Genomic DNA, 19,382 nt, shown 5'->3' with positions numbered 1-19,382 from the left:
AATGGTAATAACAATGGCGAGCACGCATTGAGTGAGCCCGCCGTTCTTCTGCGAGCTTTACATGTATGAACTCGTTAGTCCTCCTAGCAGTCCTGTGGGCGGGGACGAGCGCTGGCTGTCCCTTACATGGCAGGGAAGCCCTCCAAAGCCCTTATTATAGACCGCTCAGCAGGATGTGGTCCCTTTTCTGAAAGTCTGTACTCTGCCGTCAGACACGCCACACTGCTGCCTCCCTTCTCTGCCTTTGCCCCCCCCCGTCATGATTACATCTCTGCCCACCTGGAAAACGGGGGGTTCCAGGCTCCTCTCACATCACGTCCTTTCCCTGGGTGAGCTCTCATCCCAGGGCCTCACCCGCGCCCCACGTGCCAGAGTGAGAAGCAAGGGCCAGGCCTTAGGAACCACGTTACAGCTGAGGTGATAGGATCACTGGAAGGTGCTCACTGGGGGTGGCGGCTGTGTGACCCAGCCAGATCTTCCTTTGGAAGAGCTCACGGTCACAGCTCTGTGCGGTTGAGTGAGGAGACCACTGGGGAGGCTGTAGCCATGGTCCCAGTGAAGGGTGGTCAGCCCTGAGCTAGGTGGGAGTGCAAGGATGGAGGGTAGGGCATGGATTCCACAAATATCCAGACGTCACACCAGCAGGACTTGGTGACCGGTCGGCTGTGAGCACGAAGGAGGAGGAGACAAAGCAAGAGTGACTCCAGGGCTCTAGCTGGGGCTGAGACAGGAAATCAGAGTTTGTAGGAGCTGCTGAGTTGAGTCTTGGACATGCTGTGTGTGGATCGTCTTGGGCCTTTCAAGGTGGGGATATCCAGCAGGCCCCTGGCCATGGAAGGTAGCCCCCGTGTTGTGCAGGAGTCAGGGTTGGCGGTTGTCTGTGTAATTCTATCCTGAAGTCCTTGGGCCCGGTGGTCTCGTTTAAGGGCAGTGGGGCAAGGGGCCGAGGGCAGGGCAGACACGAGCCCCTGCATGCAGTCGGGGTGGGCAGGGTGGAGCCCACTCCATAAGGGCGGAGAGGTCTGTAAGGGCAAGAGGCCTCTCCGTGGAGAGGAGGGGTGGAGTCAGACGAGGGGTGAAGCATGAAGGGGAGGGGAGGTGGTGGTGATGGGAGTACAGAGGACCCCACAGAGAGGCTGGCAAGGGCTGGAAGGAGAGCAGGCACGGGGGTCGGAGCGTCCACGGAGCCCCCCAGATCTGAAAACCTGGTCGTCAAGCTCAGCCTCTTGCTCCTTTCCCACAAGCTCGCATCCAGCGAGTCGTGCGTCTTGGCGATTCCTGAGTAGCTCTCAGTTTGTCCCTGCTCCTCTCCAGCCCTCGGTGCTCGCCGGATGCGGGGGTGCCTTGCCAGCAGTGGCCCCTCAGGTGCTCCCTGCTTCCTGGCTCCTCGTGCTCCCAGCCCTTTCATAGTTCGGGGCCTCGGCTTCGCAGGCCTCTCCCCTCCTCCCCCCACCCCCATCTGGCCAATCTGTGGTCCTCTTCAGGTCCCAGCTCCGTGTCATCTTCCTGCTGCAGGTGTGCCCTGAAAGGCGCTGGGCGACTGGGGGGAGAGGGCGTGGAGCACTGTCCTTGGGCCAGACGGTTCCTGCCCCTCCCCCGAGGGGTAGGGAAGGCCCACCGAGGGGGTCGATCTGAAGTGGGACCCCACCGCGACGTGGAGCCTGGGGACATGGAAGAGCTCACGCAGGGTGATGTGTGCGTGTGATGTGTGTGTGTGTGTATGTGGGCGTCTGGCTGCCCTCTCACCGTGGTTCCCTTCCTCACAGGCTGCCCTGGGATGTGGGACAACATCACATGTTGGAAGCCTGCCCACGTGGGTGAGATGGTCCTCGTCAGCTGCCCTGAGCTCTTCCGAATCTTCAACCCAGACCAAGGTGGGTCCCCCCCGGGGGCCTCTTCAGGCCACTCTGGGTCCAGCCTGCTCCCCTTGTTCGGACCTCAGGCTCTTCTGAGAGACAAGCACCAGGGACACAGGACGCCCTGCAGGCAGATACTTCCCATTTCAGAGCTCGTGCTGATGGGGAGATGAAACCACGGACCCTCGTGCACACAGGGACACAGAAGCACCCCTCAGACGTGGCAAGTCCACGTGGAGGTGCATCGTCGTGGCTGGGCTCTCGAGCTTGGACTCCAGGTTCCTTAGCGAGAAGTCCCTTAGCGAGACTGGACATGTCTTAATGGCCAGTGGTGTCAGCTGATGTTATCACCGTTATCACTCGCACAGAGAGGCCTGGGTGACCGCCTCTCCGTGGGGAGGGGTCTGAGGGGAAGGGGTTCTGGGGAGTCTGGTGGTCTCTCCAGGCCTGCTCCTGTCTTTGGTGGAGGCTTCGTGGACTCCTAAAGAAGGTTGGTGGCTGAGTCCACATTGACACTGGGAAAGGCCTGGAGCCAGACTGGCCCTCTACCCCAACCCTCGGGGTGTCACGGGAAGCAGGGTGGCAAGCTAAGGGGTGCTGAGTTGGGCTGGGCGGGGAGAGATGGTGGGGCCGGGCTCCAGGCCGGTGATGTACTGAGAACCACCCGGGGACCACTGAGCCCTGGGTTGGGGCCTTGGTTTGAGGAGGACGGAGGGTGGGGCTCCTGAGGAGATTAGAGAGTCTGAGACACGTGTGGGCGGCCAGGCTCGGGCCCCTTGAGACCTGGGTCTCAGCTTCGTCCTTCACCTGCCTAAGGCTTCAGCCAGTGTCCTTCCAGAAGTGGACAGTCTCCAAGCTCCACCTCACTACAGAATCCTGCCTGCCGCTGTCCTTAACGTGTGTGTGAGAGGCAGCGGCAAAGTCTTTCACACCTGGAAGTCCAGCAACCTAGACTGTGCCTGGACTTCTCTTTTTGCAAAAGGCGGCGGAGGGAGGTAGTGGCATTGTATCGGGGTGCCAGGGCCCCATCTCTGCCTCCCTGCCCAGGCCCAGAGGAGGCAGGGTCTAGCTGCATCGCACCCCTGCCTTGCCTCCCCCCAACTTCCGCTCCGGAGCAGGGCCTGTTAGCCAACCTCCCACCTCCAGAATCTCCAGCCAGCCCAGCAGGAGAGTGGCAGTTGAACTCTTCCATCCTGACAGCGAGGGGACTGGGTGTGACGCAGGGCAGGATGGGAAGTACTGAAGCAAGAGGCACAGTATGAATGGTGGGACGTCAGGCGAGGTGGCCGCCTGCTGATTCAGCCCAGTTTCGAATTCATTCCTATAGAAACCAACTTAATCACTTCCTCCGCTCACGTACTCCTTTCGTTCAGTCGTTTATTTAAAGTTGACAGAACAGCTACTGTGGGTCAGGTACCATGGCAGGATTACTTCTTTTCAACCACAAAAAAAGGTAAACTGAATCAGCAGTAAAATAACATTTTCTTAAGATAAACTTTCCTTCAGACTCTGTGCCTCCCTCTGGCAATTGCACAATGAATGTGTTATTTACCCCTGCTTCTTAATGGTTCATTAAGGCAGGCCTTTTTAGCATCTCCATTCACAGAGCTGGATTAGTGAGACTTGCCTTAAATACTTAGAAAGCTGAAGGTGGCGTTTTTTCATTTTATTTCCTGGTTCTCAGGGCTGAATCTCATTGTAATAATTGTTGCTCTGCGGGCTATTGGAGAGACGGGAAGTTGATCGCTCTCCTCCTTACACATGCCTCTGATATTTCTCTTTAACTGTGTCCTGTTCTCGAGGGAATCGTAGAAGTCTCCAGTGTCTGGTCCAGCCCCTTCTTGTAGTTCTCATGCCTCTGGCGCCCCCAGCAGAGCCTCTCTCCAGAGTCTGGGAGTAGGAAAGAGGAGGAAATCGTCAGCAGGGCCCAGAGAGAGCAGACCTGACTTTAGACCCCTTGCTCACCTCTGTGTTCTCTCTCTCTGTCTTTCTGTCTGTCCGTCTGTCTCTCTCTGTTTCAGTCTGGGAGACGGAAACCATCGGTAAGAGGAACCTTGGAGAGGACAGACTGCTGATCATCTGTCCATCCGGCAGGAGCCTGGCTCTGACTGCTGGGAGTGGGTGGGGGTGGAATGAGAGGCTCATCAGGGGCTGGGTTCATCCCACCTCCCCCCCACCCCCTCCCTCCTTGGCCATCTGGAGGTGGGGGAGACACAGGAAGATGGAAGATGGAGCTCCTGGTCTCATGGTGCTCATGAGCTTGTTTGGGAAGTTGACACCCACTCCCCTGTGGAGGGGTTAGCAAACAAGGCCACCCGTGTGCATAGGCACGTGCATATGTACACGTACAGGCCTGATTGTGTGAGTGAGCCAGCATGTGGAGTTGGAATGTATGGCAAGCTCCAGAGTAGAAGAGACCCAACCAGGTGGCATTCGGGCAGAATAACGATGATGTCAGGGGAGGCTTCCTGGAGGAGGTGGCATGTCAGCTGAACCTTGAAAACAGAATTTTGAGAAGTAGAGGGGAAATTGGGGTTCACTGCTAACAGGAGATTCAGCCTAAAGAATGGGTGGAGGAGGGAATAAAGAGTCAGGAGAGAAAGAGAAAAAATGTCTGAGGAGGAAGTCTTTGGAGTTCTGGGTTCCCTTTGATGGGAGTGGTTTGTGGGCTGAGATTGAGGGTTGAGCACCAAAGAAAAAATGCAAGCCCAGGACCCATATTGCTATTCTTTGCCCTTTTCTTGAAAAGACCCAGTTAATTAACTTATTTACAAAACAGAAATAGACTCACAGACATAGAAAACAAACATGGTTACCAACGGGGATATAGCGGAGGCGGGGGCGGAGATAAATTAGGAGTTTGGCATTAACATATACACACTACTTTATATAAAATAGATAAACAACAAGCACCCACAAAAAAAGAGGAAAGGCCCAATTACCCTCTTCCAGTCCTCTCCCACTCCAGAGGCCCTCCCATCCTCCCGACAATGTCCCATTTCCACTCCCTGTGGTCCAGTGCGGAGAACTGAGTCATGGGCCACCATTAGCATCATAGAAACACAAAGCAAATGAGATGGCATTGGAAGGTGCAGTGAGTCAGACAGGTGTGTGTGGCTACTCTGTGTGATGCAGCCTCTTGGCCAAGATCCCACCTTCCCCCAGCCCTGATCCTTCAGGCCAGGGGCAGCCTTGGCCTTCCACGGTGCAGAGTAAGCAGTGGATAGCCCAGGCAAGCTGATGGCCGGGTGTCCCGACTCATGCTCACGCCTGTTTTGCAGGAGAGTTCGGATTTGCTGACAGTAACTCCTTGGATCCCTCAGGTAAGGGATGAGCTGGGGTTCACCATGGGCTGGCTGGAGGGAGGGCATCTGCTAACCCGTGAACTTGGGGAACCCCTCCTTCCAGGCCGGTCTATGCCTCTCTCTGGCTGTGTGATCTTTGGCAGCTCGCTTTCCTTCTCTGATAAAGCTGTGGATTTTCTCCATGGAAATTTGCACGCAAGTGCTCAGACAGAACACGGTGCATGCAATTTCAGGGAAGCACAGATCTCAGTAAAGAGCTCCTTAAGGGGTCTCCGATAGCGTTGAACTCCCATACGTAGAACAGTGCTTCTCATACTTTAAAAATCACCTAATGGGCTTGTTAAAGCAGATTCCTGGACCTCACTCCCAGAGTCTGGTTTAGCAGGCCTGGGCGGGGCCTGGGAATGTGCATTTCTAGCCAGTCTCCCAGGGGATGCTGATGGGCTGGTCTGGGGGGGCACCCACTTTGAGAACCCGTGCCCTAAGATTCTGTGCTCCTACAGAGGTGCTGGGGCAAAACAGCCTAGTGAAGTAGGTGCAGCCACTGCAGGGTGGTGACAATCCGGAGAGGACTTCATCTTCCGGAGATTTCTATCAGAGCAGTAGAGTGGCAGATTCATGGAAGAGTTCTGAACAAAAAGGTTTATACTTTTCTGAGCCCACGCTGTATTATAAAAAAAGAAAGAAGGAAAATAAAAGAAAGGAAATGGCTTGTATCTCCAGGATACTTTTTTACAAAAATGTTTTTCAAAGCGACTTCCCTTTCCTCTTCCCACCACCCCGATGTGGGCAAAGCAGAGAGGAGACCCAGGGGAGGGAAGGGCTTGGCCAAGGCCGTGGTCCCCTAGGACGTGCAGACTTTCTGAAAGAAACGTTCAGAGGGACTTGGAAAGAGGTTGCCAGTAGCAGCCTGAAACAGATTTGCTGGAAGAAGGAACCATTTGGCATCAAACTGTGGGACAGAAGTGAGCCCTTCTCTCCCTGGGCCTGCCAGATGTCCTTTTTGTCCTGGGTCATAAGACTCAGAATCTGAGCAGCGATGGAGACCAGTCTTCCCGCTCTGGGCAGAGCTCTCTTTATGGCAGGAGAGCCCACCCTCCACTGCTTCCCAGAGTCCCAGGAAGTACGTTTCTGACTCCTGGCTAAAAAGAACTGGCCTTGGGCTTCCCTGGTGGCACAGTGGTTGAGAAGTCCGCCTGCCGATGCAGGGCACACGGGTTCGTGCCCCGGTCCGGGAGGATCCCATGTGCCGTGGAGCGGCTGGGCCCGTGAGCCATGGCCACTGGGCCTGCGCGTCCGGAGCCTGTGCTCCGCAGTGGGAGAGGCCACAGCAGAGGCCTGCGTACCGCAAAAAAAAAGAACTGGCCTTAGATCTTCCAACTCAACCAGCAGGACACGAGGTTGGAAAAGTGTAGGGGTCCCCTTTCTTGGCCTCTGCCCTTGCCCCCTTCCTGAGTGCCCCAGAGGTGGCCTTGGCCACAGGGGGGGGATTCTTCCAACAACATGGGTGTTGGAGCCTCTTTTATGCAGATGTCTCTTGTATACGGCTTTCTGGCCCCTGAATCCTGAAAGGAAGAGCCAACCCCAGGTGTCCTAACATACCAGGTAAACTCCCAGGAAGCCAGTCTGGGAAGGGGGGTCAGCCTGGGGCCACACTCAGGGGCTGGGCTGGAGGCAGGGGGTGGCTGCTGCCTTCTCCCCTCCCCCAGACATCCATGGTTCACCTTTAGACAATCAGGAGCGGGGAAGGTGAAATGAGCAATCATTAAAGGCCAAAAGGCACCCAGGCGGGGTGAAAACCGGACTGGACTCCACTCTGCAGCCAGCCAATGACTCCTGCCCACTCTGGTGTCCTGCAAAATGGCCTTTAAACTCGAGCAAAAGAAAATTAAAGTGTATTAGTGACAGGAAACAGACCTCTAAACCTGAAAAGGCAAAGTCTCTTTTTTTCTAAACCTAAATGTGTATCTTAATAAGATCTGATGCTAGGTCAGTGGAGGTCTGGTCCTTGTTAATTAAGCAAGCCACGTGTCCCCTCGACACGGGATATTGCAGCTGCTGGAAGGCCCAGAGCTCCCGGTAAAGGCATCACCTAGAGCTCCAGGTATGACGAGAACTCCTGCTGCACCACCATCTGAGGTGACTCCTGGGCCAGAATCTTCGGGCCTGGAATCTGCATTTGTGATCCCAGGTCATTCTTCTGCTCGCCGAAGTTTGGCAAGTGCCGACCCAGGGCCTAGGGCAGGGGCTCAGGCCTTTCCCTAGGCGGAAGGAGGCTGGATTCGTTCTGGCTCAGTCCCCTCACCCCTTGTTTAGAGATCAGCTTGCACCTTGTCCTCCTACCCTCCTGGTCCTTTGTATAAGGGTAAAAGCAATGACTACTTTCCCTTGGACAGTGGAGGATCTCATGAACCTTCAGCTGCCATGCTTCTCAGACGGGCATGTGGATTTCCAGGAATTCCCGCTTAAGAAGTAATTTTCGATTAAGAATCTCGGAGCCCTTTTAAATCATTTCTGTGGCTTGCTGAGTTTTTGTTCTGCTGCAGGCATGAGGGTGGTGAGCCGGAACTGCACAGAGGATGGATGGTCGGAGCCGTTCCCTCATTATTTCGACGCTTGTGGGTTTGATGAGTACGAGTCTGAGACCGGGGACCAGGTGAGTGTCTGCTTCTCACCTGGAGGTGGAGGGATGAGGCTGAGGAGGTGGGTGGAGGGGTGTGTCTACCAGAGGCCTGGACTTCTGATGGACGTGCAGAAGCTCCGGTCCCCAGGCAGCGTTCATGAGCACCTGCTGCGTAGCCTGCTGCATGAGAGGGCAGGACTTTCATTCGCTCATTCTGGGCTGAGAAACAACTGGTTTGCTGCTTGAGCTCCTCCGGCCCCCAGCCCGCGTCCTCCACCTCCCTAGCTACTCTTTCAGGAGACACAGACTTTCTGTGGCCCAGCCATTGAAGGGTTAATGTGGGGCCCAGCAGGGGGCCTCCCGGCTCCTCCCCCAGGATGAGGCTGCGCCCCCTTCTGGCTGGTCAGTGCTCCTGCACTCTGCCAGCCCTCAGCTTTTGCACAGTGCGAACCCTGGAGAGGGAGGAGGTGGCTGGGGGGCGCCTGGGAGATCAGATGCAGTTCCGTGGGGGCCGGGGGCCGGGGGCAGGCCCCACGTGGAGCCCTGCGTGTCCTGTGCTCTGCTCCAGGATTATTACTACCTGTCGGTGAAGGCCCTGTACACAGTTGGCTACAGCACGTCCCTCGTCACCCTCACCACTGCCATGGTCATCCTGTGTCGTTTCCGGTGAGACCCTGGGCAGCATTCGACTGAGCGCAGCCCACCCCAGCTCAGAGCCCTTGCTCCATCCCTCCCACCTCCCGCTGCTTCCCTGGATGTCAGCTCTGGAAGTCCCTTGGAAGGCATTTCCCCCACCCCTAGGATAAGAGATGGGAAACTTGATCCCGGAGAGGGCAACGGACTTATCCAGGGCCACACAGCAAGGAAGACCCTGGGCAGGAGACCTACGTTCCTCACTTTATCTTCCTGGTCTAGATAAAGAGAGGTCACAGGAGGGAGTAGGTCACAGGGTAGTGGGGCCAGGTGGCAGGAGCCTGGGAGTGAGCGAGGGTTTAGAGTCTAGGTGGGAAGAAGGGGATGGTCTAGGTGGAGGACCCCCTTGAGACAAAGCCGTGGAGTTGGCCCAAAGCAGACCCCGAGGTGGAGGGTGGAAGGCTGTGGAGTTCCTTACTTCAAAGCCTTTTGCTTCCCTGGCCGCTGGTGTAGGAAGCTGCACTGCACCCGAAACTTCATCCACATGAACCTCTTTGCGTCGTTCATGCTGAGGGCCATCTCCGTCTTCATCAAAGACTGGATCCTCTACGCTGAGCAGGACGGCAACCACTGCTTCGTCTCCACTGTGAGTGCGCGGAGCCCTGCCAGGACTGGCCCTCCCTGCGACGCCCTGCCGTCCAGGTGTTTTCCTGCAGGTTAAGGTATCGACCCCAGTGAACACGGAAACCCAGGAATGACCCTGCAGTTACTAGCAGCCAGTGAGACCCCAGCGGGACTTCACTTCCTGTCCCTTGGCCTCTGTGTGTCCTTGGCAGGGCAGTGGAGGAGGGTCGGGTGGAAATGTCAAGTCCCGCTTGACTAGGCTCAGAGAGGGGGCTGGCTTGGCCACGGGTCGTTTAACCCAAGATGGAGCCAAGGGGCTGATTGGCTGGGGTTCCCTCCAGACCACCTCCCCAGTTCTGATACATTTGGAGATGAGCAGAAAAGATAGGCTTCGTTGGGGCAGGATGGAAAGAACAGCCCAGAGCACAAGACCTTGACCTGAAAGGGCTCACTTGGAGGGGGATCTGTGAGATTTCCGGGGGGCCAGGGGTGTTCCCCTAACCTACGTGATGCCTGAAACCTTTATTTCACCAAGGAGGCTCCTGCAGGGTCCTCCTTATTCGCCTCTCCTGTGGACACTGGGGACGGGACGGGAAGGTCGGGGAGAATGAGCCTGGGGAGAAAAGGGGGTTCCATGTTTTCTGACCTGTGCAGAGCTGCCTCCATGGCAGCTTCGACTCAGACTCACAGGATGCTGCAGTTGTAAACTCTGAATCCAGGAATGTTGAGTCTTTCAGACCCACGGGGTGTCTAAACCCAAGCATGCTTCAGCTGAAGGGCCCTCAGGATCCTCTCTGGTCCTGCTGGGCTGGATTTTCAGGGTTCGGTGGGGTCTCGTGCCACCCTCCCCCTCCTCGCTCTCCCTGCAGGTGGAATGCAAGGCTGTGATGGTTTTCTTCCACTACTGTGTCGTATCCAACTACTTCTGGCTGTTCATTGAGGGCCTGTACCTCTTCACGCTGCTGGTGGAGACCTTCTTCCCCGAGAGGAGATACTTCTACTGGTACATCCTCATTGGCTGGGGTAGGTCACTGGCTGTCTCCCAGACAGGTTCAGGCCTCACGGCCGGGGATGTCCTTGGTCCTGCCGTCCGGGAGCGTCAGGTCAGAGGAGGGAGGCACTGACCTGCCTCGCAGCTGACGGCACACTCCCGGTTCTTGGACGCTTTCTTGCTCTTCTCGTAGGAAGCCCACTGTCTGATGGAGGGGCTATGCTCAAGAGTCCTCCTGAGAGGCGAGGTAGCCCAGGGTTTGGGAGAGACATGGACCCCCAGGAGGCCTGGGTGTGAGGGACAGTTAGGGTCCCCAGGACTCCAGGTCTGAGAGGGAGACATGCCCCATGGGTCGGGACCCCACCTCTGAGGGGTTCATTGGCCCCCAGAAGCCCCAAGTCTGAGGGGGACACTGGGCCTATTGGTTTTCCAGTTATCACGGGGCTCCTTTTCTTGCTCTCCAGGGACCCCAACTGTGTGTGTGTCCGTGTGGGCTGTGCTGAGGCTCTACTTCGATGACACAGGGTGAGTACGTGCCCGAGAGCCAGGGCCGGAGCCCCAAGGAGGCTCTTACAGATGGTGTCAGCGGCTGTCCTGATGTCCCACGAACTGTCTCAGGCAAACCATCCAATGCCGGGCATGGCTGCACCCCCAGCCCTGGGCAGTGACTGTGCTCTGACCCCACTGCGGGTGGACCCACCCAGCCACATCTCAGCCGGGACTCAGTGAGGGAATGTGCAAGGTTTCAGAGTCCTGCTCTGCTTCTGGGCCCAACTCTGAGTGGCTGTTCTCCTTTTAGGGAGGGGAGGAGGAATATCGAGGGTGAGGTCGCATCCCCCAGAGCCCTAGGTCTGAAGGGGGAACGTGGCCCTCGCCCAGGAGCCCACTGGTGCCCTCACTCCTGGGCTCCAGTCCCTGCCTTGACAGGGGAGCAGAGGGAAGGACCAAGGCACTTGAACCAGGGCTGGGCTTGGGTGTGCAGCCCTCCTGAGACCTCTCCTTCCAGCCAGCCCCTCCTCAGAGCTGCAGGAGGGGCTGGCTGGAAGGAGATGGTGATGCCCTTGCATCCCTTCCAGCCAGCCAGGAGAGATGATGCCCTCAAGCATCATCTCTCTTCTTTCTGTCTGTCTTGCAGCTGCTGGGATATGAATGACAACACGGCTCTGTGGTGGGTGATCAAAGCCCCTGTGGTTGGCTCCATAATGGTGAGTGTCCTTGGGACAAGAAGCAGGGAAGAAACAGAGGCCTGGGCTGAAAGGCAAGGGAGGAGGAGAAATAAAGAGGTCACCACACAAACCAACCTCCCGTGGCTGTGTTATAGTCTGCAAAAAGGGCGCACAAGTTATTTAGCTCTTCCGCGAGTGTCGGACACTTATCTTTATCCCATTTTCCCTCATTATGAAAGATGCTACTAGGAACAGTTCTGTGCATAGTTTTGAAAACGTGTGAATATTTCTTTAGAATTAATCCCTAGAGTAGAATTGCTGGGTCACAAAGGGTATTCCCATATCATTGTCTGCACTTGTAGTTTCAATCATTTAAATTTTTGCACAGCCTTGTGGGAGATAATGGTAGCTTATTGTTTTAACGTGCATTTCTCCATATTGCTAGTGCAACAGAGCATTTTTTTCAAATATTTATTGACAATTTGTTTTTATTCTGGTTATTATCTATTCTTTGCTCATTTTTCTAGTCCAGTTGTTATCTTTCTTACTGTTCGATAGATAGTAATGCTTCATCTGTTATACATGTTGTAAGTATACATCCAAGATTGCATAATTTTATATAGTCAGACCGTCAGGCTTTCTCATCATGAATTCTGAGCCTTATTTCTTTCTTTTTTTTTTTTTGTGGTACGCGGACCTCTCACTGTTGTGGCCTCTCCCATTGCGGAGCACAGGCTCCAGACACGCATGGCTCACGGGCCCAGCCGCTCCGCGGCGTGTGGGATCTTCCCGGACCAGGGCACTAACCTGTGTCCCCTGCATCGGCAGGCAGACTCCCAACCACTGCGCCACCAGGGAAGCACTGAGTCTTATTTCTTGTTTATGGAAGTCTTTCCCAACCTTAAATATAAAAGTATTCTTAATCGTTTTATAACAATTTTATAGATTGCATTATTACACATATGCCTTTAATCTATCTGAAATTTTATTTCTCTGTCTGATCTGAAATGATAGCTAACCTTATTTTTTTTCCAATGGGTGGACATCCACCCTCTCAGTTCTTTTTATTGAATAGGTCCTTCTTTCTCCATTACATAGAAATGCCACTTTATCGTAAACACTCAATGTACTCTACTTGTATTTAGTTCCAGACTTCCTACTCCATGTAACTAATCTATGTGGCTTTTCCTGTGGCAGGTTACTGTAAACTGGCAGCATGTTTTGATATCGGGTGTGCTCATATCCCCTTCCTTATTTTTTTCCCCTTCCAAATTTTCTCGCACATTTACTTTTTCAGATGGACTTTCAAATTTGTCAAGTTGCAAATTTGTCAAGTTGCAAAAAAAAAGGCTGGTTGAGATTTTTATAGGAACTCCATTGAATTTATAAACAAATTTGGAGAAGTGGTTTTCTTAAAATATTGAGTCTTCCTTTCCAAGAATATGGCATGATTCTCCATTTATTCAGTCTTTCTCATAGAGTCATTTTTGACAGTTTTTTTTAGTTGTCTTGTTAGGTTTCCCTTTATGGTGTCTTTCCATTTGTGCTCGTCCTGTGTCTAGGAATCATTCTTTCGTTATATTTTCTAGTGGGTGTATTTGTGCTGGGACTTAGGGAAGCTATTAGTGTTTGTGTATTTTTTTCTTTTCTTGGTTACCTTTTGAAGCTCTTTTATTGGTTCTTATCCATTTTCAGTTGGTTCTCATGGAAAATTACATGATCTATAAATGGAAATACATTTTACTTTTCATTTCCAATATTTATACTGTGTATTCCTTGGTTTCTTTGAGGATGGTGTTTGCTATAGTTTTGGGGAATTACCTTCACTGAATTAGGGAAGTTTCTATTCTTTTCTTGTTTTAGTGTTTATTTTTTAAAAGTCAGGAATAGGTGTTGAATTTTATCAAATGTGTTTTGGAGACATTAGTTGATCATTCCCTTAGTGATGGACATTTATAATATTCCAGTTTATCTTCATGATGAACAATGTTGTGGTGGATATATTTGTGCATACTCTTGAGTTATGTGTGAATACGCTTTAGAGTAAATTCCAGGAGTGGAATTTCTGGGACAAAGGATGTATACATTTAACATTTTCATGGATATCAAATTGCCCTCCACAGGCAGAGTACGAAAGTGCTCATTTCTTATGTTTTTGTTGATGTTTCCATTACTGAACTATTCACCAATCTTATGTGGGATAAAGGTAGTTCGTTGTTTTAATCTGTTAATGTAACAAATATTAGTAGATTTTTTTTGCATTCCTGACATAAAACCTTTATGGCCGTGATCTGTTTGTTCTTTTAATGCACTGCTAAATTCTATCTGTTAATATTTTGTTTATAGTTTTTACATTTGTTCTTTGTAAGTTCTCCGGTTTTAGGCGTGTGCGTGGGTGTGTGTGCGCGCACACACTTTCTGTCCTTGTCTAGGTTTTGTACTAGGGTTTTGTTAGCCTCATAGGTAATTTGGGAGGTTTTCTTTTTATTTGCTTTTAAATAATGAAGTAGTATGTAAATTACATCTTCCCTAAAGGTATTTTGAAACTGGCCAGTAAAATTATCTGGGCTGGTGCCTTTTAATGCATACATCTTTGAGTACTTTTTAAATTTCTCCTGAGGTCATTGCTCTATTCTGATTTTCTACATGTTGATTTGATTTGATTAATTTATATTTTCCCATTTTGTTTGATTTTTTTTTCCTTGTGATGATTTAAAATATTCTGTACATCTGTTGTCCTCTTTCTCATCCCTAAATGTGCTTAATTGCATTTTCTCCTTTTGGACTAACATGTGCAGTTAACAGTATTTACTGTGGTAAATCCCGGGTACTGATTAGACACTGAGCATGCAGTAGAAAGCAGGACTGACAGAACCCTGCCCTCTGGAGGAGGCTTTACCATTCTATTTGATCTGTGAAAACGAGCAGAGCAAAACCAAAAAATTCTATTTTTATCGATCAAGTCTACTTTTTTTTTTTGTATTTCTTTAATGAATTTTTTTTTTTTTTTTTTTGCGGTACACGGGCCTCTCACCGCTGCGGCCTCTCCCGTTGCGGAGCACAGGCTCCGGACGTGCAGGCTCAGCGGCCATGGCTCACGGGCCCAGCCGCTCCGTGGCATGTGGGATCTTCCCTGACCGGGGCACAAACCCGTGTCCCCTGCATCGGCAGGCGGACTCTCAACCACTGCGCCACCAGGGAAGCCCTCTTTAATGAATTTTTATCTTTAACTTCTTTATTGTATAACTTAAATTTGTGGTACTCTTTCCCTAGATTTTGATTTGAATGGTTAATTATTCTATTTTCAATATTTATTATTTTTTATTAAGTTAGCGTTAGGCTCTCCGTTTCCTCCTTGAGCGCTGCTTTGCTACAGCCAGATGTTGCTGCGTAGTCGCCTTGTTTCTTTCTATTTGCTCCCCTCCCTCTTCCTTTCTCACCATACACACAGCTTCCCACTTTGTTTAGAGAGCTTTTGTCTGAAGGTAAACGTTATTGCTATTCCCAGGCAGTCCTTTAATTAATAATGCTTATATGGTTGTCCGTTCTGGTTTTCCGTATTCAGTGACTCTGGACTTGGAGTTTCTCCAGAGGACAGCTCTCACCTCTGCGATAACCTCTTCTCTCCTTGGCACTGTAGTTTTTCCATCACCCTGACGCTGTTGGCTCTTTCTTTTCCAGAGATTGCTCCCTTTTCTGGCTCACTCATGATAATCTTTGCTATTTCTCAGTACTCTTATGGAATTCTTCATCTCTCTCTTCTGTCATTTCAGTGATATGGAGGGAGGCTGGGGGGTGAATGAGTGTTCATGCTGCCATCTTAAGATTCTAAGCCTAGATGGGATCTTGACTGGATGGGAGGAGGGCCCTGCTGGGGGAATAACAGACAGTGCGGAGGCCGGGGTGTGGAAAGTCTTTGCTCAGAACCGTTTTCATCTGGTTTTTCTTTGCTTCTCAGGTTAACTTTGTGCTCTTCGTCGGCATCATTGTCATCCTCGTGCAGAAACTTCAGTCTCCAGACATGGGAGGCAATGAGTCCAGCATCTACTTGTAAGTACCATTAGGTGAATGCCATGGTCAAGTCCAACAGCTGTATGGGCCCTGCACACAGGACACAGGAGGAGAAGGCCTGGGTGTCGCTGACGGGGTACCCTAGCACGGGCATTGGCAAGAATTCTTTTGGGTTAAAGTACCTGTAAAATATAGTTGCCCACCTCTCCCGCAGCCACCTTCCATCTCACCCTTCTTGCTTTGTGGTCAGGAACGTGACCATCTGGGTGTGTGTGCTGTGAAGCACTTCTGGCCCCGGGGAGGCAGGCTGGTGCCCTGTGATTGGCTGGAGGGGCCACCTAGGCACAGGGAATCTGAGGACAGTCTCTGGCGTGGAAGCCGTATGTGTTGCGTCCTCAGTTTAAGGAGAGAGCAGGTTAGAAGGAGCTGAAGTGCTCTCGTGGCACCAGAGGGGGCTGGTCTGGCCTCCATCAGAGGCTGCAACCTGGGGCTCAGAACCTTGATGGGCTGCCCAGTGGACAAGTGGGACAGCAGAGAGACTCCAGCAGAGGGCTCCTCCGCCCTGCCATGCTCCCGGAGAGAGGGAGAGGCAGGAACTGCTCAGGGATCAGCGCCAGATCCTTCCCTCAGGCTCCTTGAGGCTTCCCCAGGTCAGTGGAGATTGCCCCTGGTCTCTGTTCAGCCTGGGTACCTCTCCTGTGATAGCCCTTCCGCTGGGGGCAGGGGTTAGCCTAGGGCCTGGTTCCGTCAGGCTTGCTTCTCCCCGCGTGTAGGATGATTACATTGACCGCCCCTCCCCTCCTTCTTTTGGCTCTCCATTTATTGCCCTTTATTTTTCCATGTTTTGGCAAATGTTTACCAACCTTTGCTTATATGTGTATGTTATGTAGCTGAAAATTGTTCATCCACATAAGTCACAAACTCTTGGAGGCCCTGCCCTGATGGGCTGGTAGGGCCAGCTGTCTGCAAGTAACTGCCCCGGAGAGATCATTCCTGCCTTCTTCCCCAGGAGCCACAAAACAGGGCCCCACCGCTCCCCTCACCTTTTCTGGTCCAGTGTCAGAAACCACGTCCTTACGTCTGGCCTGCTTATCCTGCTTGAGGGTGGCTTGGTTCCCACGCTAGCAGTCATCTCGGGCCTCTGAAGCTGGTGGGTAGCAAAGTCGGCCTTGTCTCTTCTTTGAGCTCTAAGCAACCATGGTTCCCCCAGCTCCTGCCCCACCTTGCTTCCTGGTAGGATCTGTTTCTTCTTCTGAGGTCCCTGGCACCTCTCCTCTGGGGCCTCTCCTAGCTTCCCCTCACTCTGCCTGTGCAGGGTCACACATGGTGGCTCAGCTGCAGCCTGAGTAAGGACCCTCTATTGACCCCCGGACATACTTTACCAGCTTGGACGTCCCTCCCCAGGCAGCAAGAACCCCAGGGTCTGGAGGGAGGGAAGTGTGGAGCCAGGGTTTTCAAGGTAAATTGTAGACTGGGAGCGGTAGAGTCTTGTCAGGCCTTCCTAATGCATAGATAAGAACATCTGTAATTAGCACAGGGTTTATACATTTAAGTACAAACGTTTAAAGAACCAGCTGCAGGCCTGCCTCGTTTTATCACGCTTCACTTTACTCTGCTTCACAGATACCGCTTTTATTACAAATGAAAGGTTTGTGACAACCTTGTGTTGAACAAGTCTGTCAGCCCCATTTTTCCAATAGCATTTGCTCACTTCGTGTCTCTGCATCACATTTTGGTAATTCTCGCAATATGTCAAACTCCTTCTTTATTATAGTTGTGGTGATCTGTGATCAGTGATCTTTGTTACTACTATGACTCACTGAAGGCTCAGATGATTAGCATTTTTTAGCAATGAAGTGTTTTCAAATTAAGGTGTGTACATTTTTTTTTTAGACATTATGCTATTGCACACTTAACAGACTACAGGACAGTGTAAACATAACCCTTATATGCACTGGGAAATCACAGAATTGATGTGAGTTGCTTTATTGCAATATTCGCTTTATTGCTGTGGTCTGGAACTGAACCCACAATATCCCAGGGGTATGGCTGTAGTTGGTTTACTCTTTTTTTTTTTTTTTGCGGTACGCGGGCCTCTCACTGTTGTGGCCTCTCCCATTGCGGAGCACAGGCTCCAGACGCGCAGGCTCAGGGGCCATGGCTCACGGGCCCAGCCGCTCCGCGGCATGTGGGATCCTCCCGGACCGGGGCACGAACCCGTGTCCCCTGCATCGGCAGGCGGACTGTCAACCACTGCGCCACCAGGGAAGCCCTGGTTTACTTTTATCATGTAAAAAATCCCCCTCAAATCTCAGCACATTTTTTTTTTGAGAGAAATCTAAACTTGTGCTCGTCTCAAGCCCCAAAGATGAAACCTCAGGTGGATGTGGTCTGCAAGCCAGGTGGGGGGGCTGACACAGGACAAGGGATCAGCTTGATCCCATTAAATGCAGCATCATGCTTGAGTGTTTCTAGGGTCCAGGAGACCCTACTGGTGAAAGTGAGGGACATTCAAAGTGGCCATGCCGCGAAGAACTGCAGAGCATTTAAAAACACTTGCCGGGCTTCCCTGGTGGCGCAGTGGTTGAGGGTCCGCCTGCCGATGCAGGGGACACGGGTTTGTGCCCTGGTCCGGGAAGATCCCACATGCCGCGGAGCGGCTGGGCCCGTGAGCCATGGCCGCTGAGCCTGCGCGTCCGGAGCCTGTGCTCCGCAATGGGAGAGGCCACAACAGTGAGAGGCCCACATAACGCCAAAAAAACAAAACAAAACAAAAAAAAAACACTTGCCATTCAGTACATGCACGTTTAATGCCCACACGGCAAATCTGGATTAAACATAATCCCCATTTTACAGCCAAGGGAACTAGTTATCAGTGAAGTTAGATGAATCCAGCAGGAAAGAGTGAAGCCATAGCCACAGTGCAGGCAGACCCTTGACTTCAAACTCTACTGCACCATCATTTGCACCATCATTTGCACCATCAGCGCTTCTTGACTTTACAGACAAGAAGATAGTGTTAAACAAGGCTTCCTGGAAGAAGAGGCCCCAGTGGGTTCCAGACTTGTAAAAAACTGCCCCACCTGGAGTGCTTTGAGCTGGGAGGTGTCTGCTGCAGGTGGGGAAGGGGGTAGACAATGGGGGGGATTAAAAAAGGGGCATGACGTGGTAGGAGAGGGAGATTTCGGGGCTGCGTCCGAGTCCCCTTGGGTCAACAGAGTTATGTGTTGGGCTGATATCCCTTCATATCTGCCCACAACAGCTTTCCAGGTTTTTCCTCTGTTTCCAGAACAAATTTAAGCCTGGGCATCCCCAAGAAAGCCCGAGAGGACCCCCTGCCTGTGCCCTCAGACCAGCATTCACTCCCCTTCCTGTAGGTTGGTTCCAGCTGCTCAGATGATAAGGGTTTGTCCTCCTCCCTAGACCAAGACGGCGCTCCCGACCTAGCCGCAGAGGGACCTGTTGGGGGCTGGGGCTCCTGCAGCGAGACAGTGGCCCTGAGCCACCTCCATTCTCTCACTGGCTGGTAGGAGTGGCTGAGCTCAGGTCTTGGGCAGTGGCCAGGTATGGAGTGTGGGCCTGGGTCGGGGCTAAGCCTGCGCTTAGGCTCGACTTGGTTTGGGGCAGAGGGTTTGGGCTCAGCCCCATTCTGGGGTCAGGGTTAGCCTGCCTTGTCTTGGGGACCAGAGTTTACCTCTGTGAGAAGCCAACTAGTTGAGAAACAGGAGGGTGAGGTTTCAGGGCAGACACTGATTGTGCTGAGAGCATCTCAGGCCTGGCCCTGCAGGGAGCTGGCTTTATTCCCAGTGCTCTCCCTGCTGCAAGATGGGCATTGGGAGCTGCCTCTTGGGTCTGGGGTCGAGGAGGGAAACCCCATCTGTATTTCCCTCAGGCATCCCACAGAGCAGGTCCCCACGGCACCTTGGGGTAAAGGAAGAAGAACAGACACCGTGATGTATTGGGTTGGCCAAAAAGTTTGTTCAGGTTTTTTCCATAAGATGTTACCCGAACGAACTTTTTGGCCAACCCGATAGCATATAGCTCAGCAGGGCTGTGGCCTACCCAGCGTCGGAGGCATGACGTTCGCCTCTGAAGACAGACTCTTCCATGTCTAGGCAGAAGTGCAGCCGGGAAGCTCTCAGCCCACAGCCTGAGGCTCCCAGTTCACATGGG

General features: G+C 52.4%; 1 protein-coding gene across 2 annotated transcripts in view; it reads left to right on the top strand.

Moving 5' to 3' along the window:
• Nucleotides 1-19,382, top strand: part of ADCYAP1R1 (ADCYAP receptor type I) — a 52,678-nt gene that overhangs the window by 22,239 nt on the left and 11,057 nt on the right. For both annotated transcript variants that reach the window (XM_027102264.1, XM_027102263.1), the window contains exons 4-13: nt 1,767-1,874; nt 3,878-3,898; nt 5,138-5,179; nt 7,708-7,817; nt 8,353-8,450; nt 8,931-9,063; nt 9,911-10,064; nt 10,497-10,557; nt 11,168-11,237; nt 15,157-15,248. In XM_027102264.1, coding sequence (XP_026958065.1) covers nt 1,767-1,874; nt 3,878-3,898; nt 5,138-5,179; nt 7,708-7,817; nt 8,353-8,450; nt 8,931-9,063; nt 9,911-10,064; nt 10,497-10,557; nt 11,168-11,237; nt 15,157-15,248 — 889 coding nt within the window. The remainder of the gene's footprint in view (nt 1-1,766; nt 1,875-3,877; nt 3,899-5,137; nt 5,180-7,707; nt 7,818-8,352; nt 8,451-8,930; nt 9,064-9,910; nt 10,065-10,496; nt 10,558-11,167; nt 11,238-15,156; nt 15,249-19,382) is intronic.

This window comes from Aethalodelphis obliquidens, unplaced genomic scaffold (genome assembly GCF_003676395.1).
Source record: "Aethalodelphis obliquidens isolate GAN/ISIS:26980383/991018 unplaced genomic scaffold, ASM367639v1 scaffold5, whole genome shotgun sequence".
NCBI lineage: Eukaryota > Metazoa > Chordata > Mammalia > Artiodactyla > Delphinidae > Aethalodelphis > Aethalodelphis obliquidens.
The sequence above is the reverse complement of the archived record's forward strand: the minus strand, read 5'-3'. Positions and strand labels throughout refer to the sequence as shown.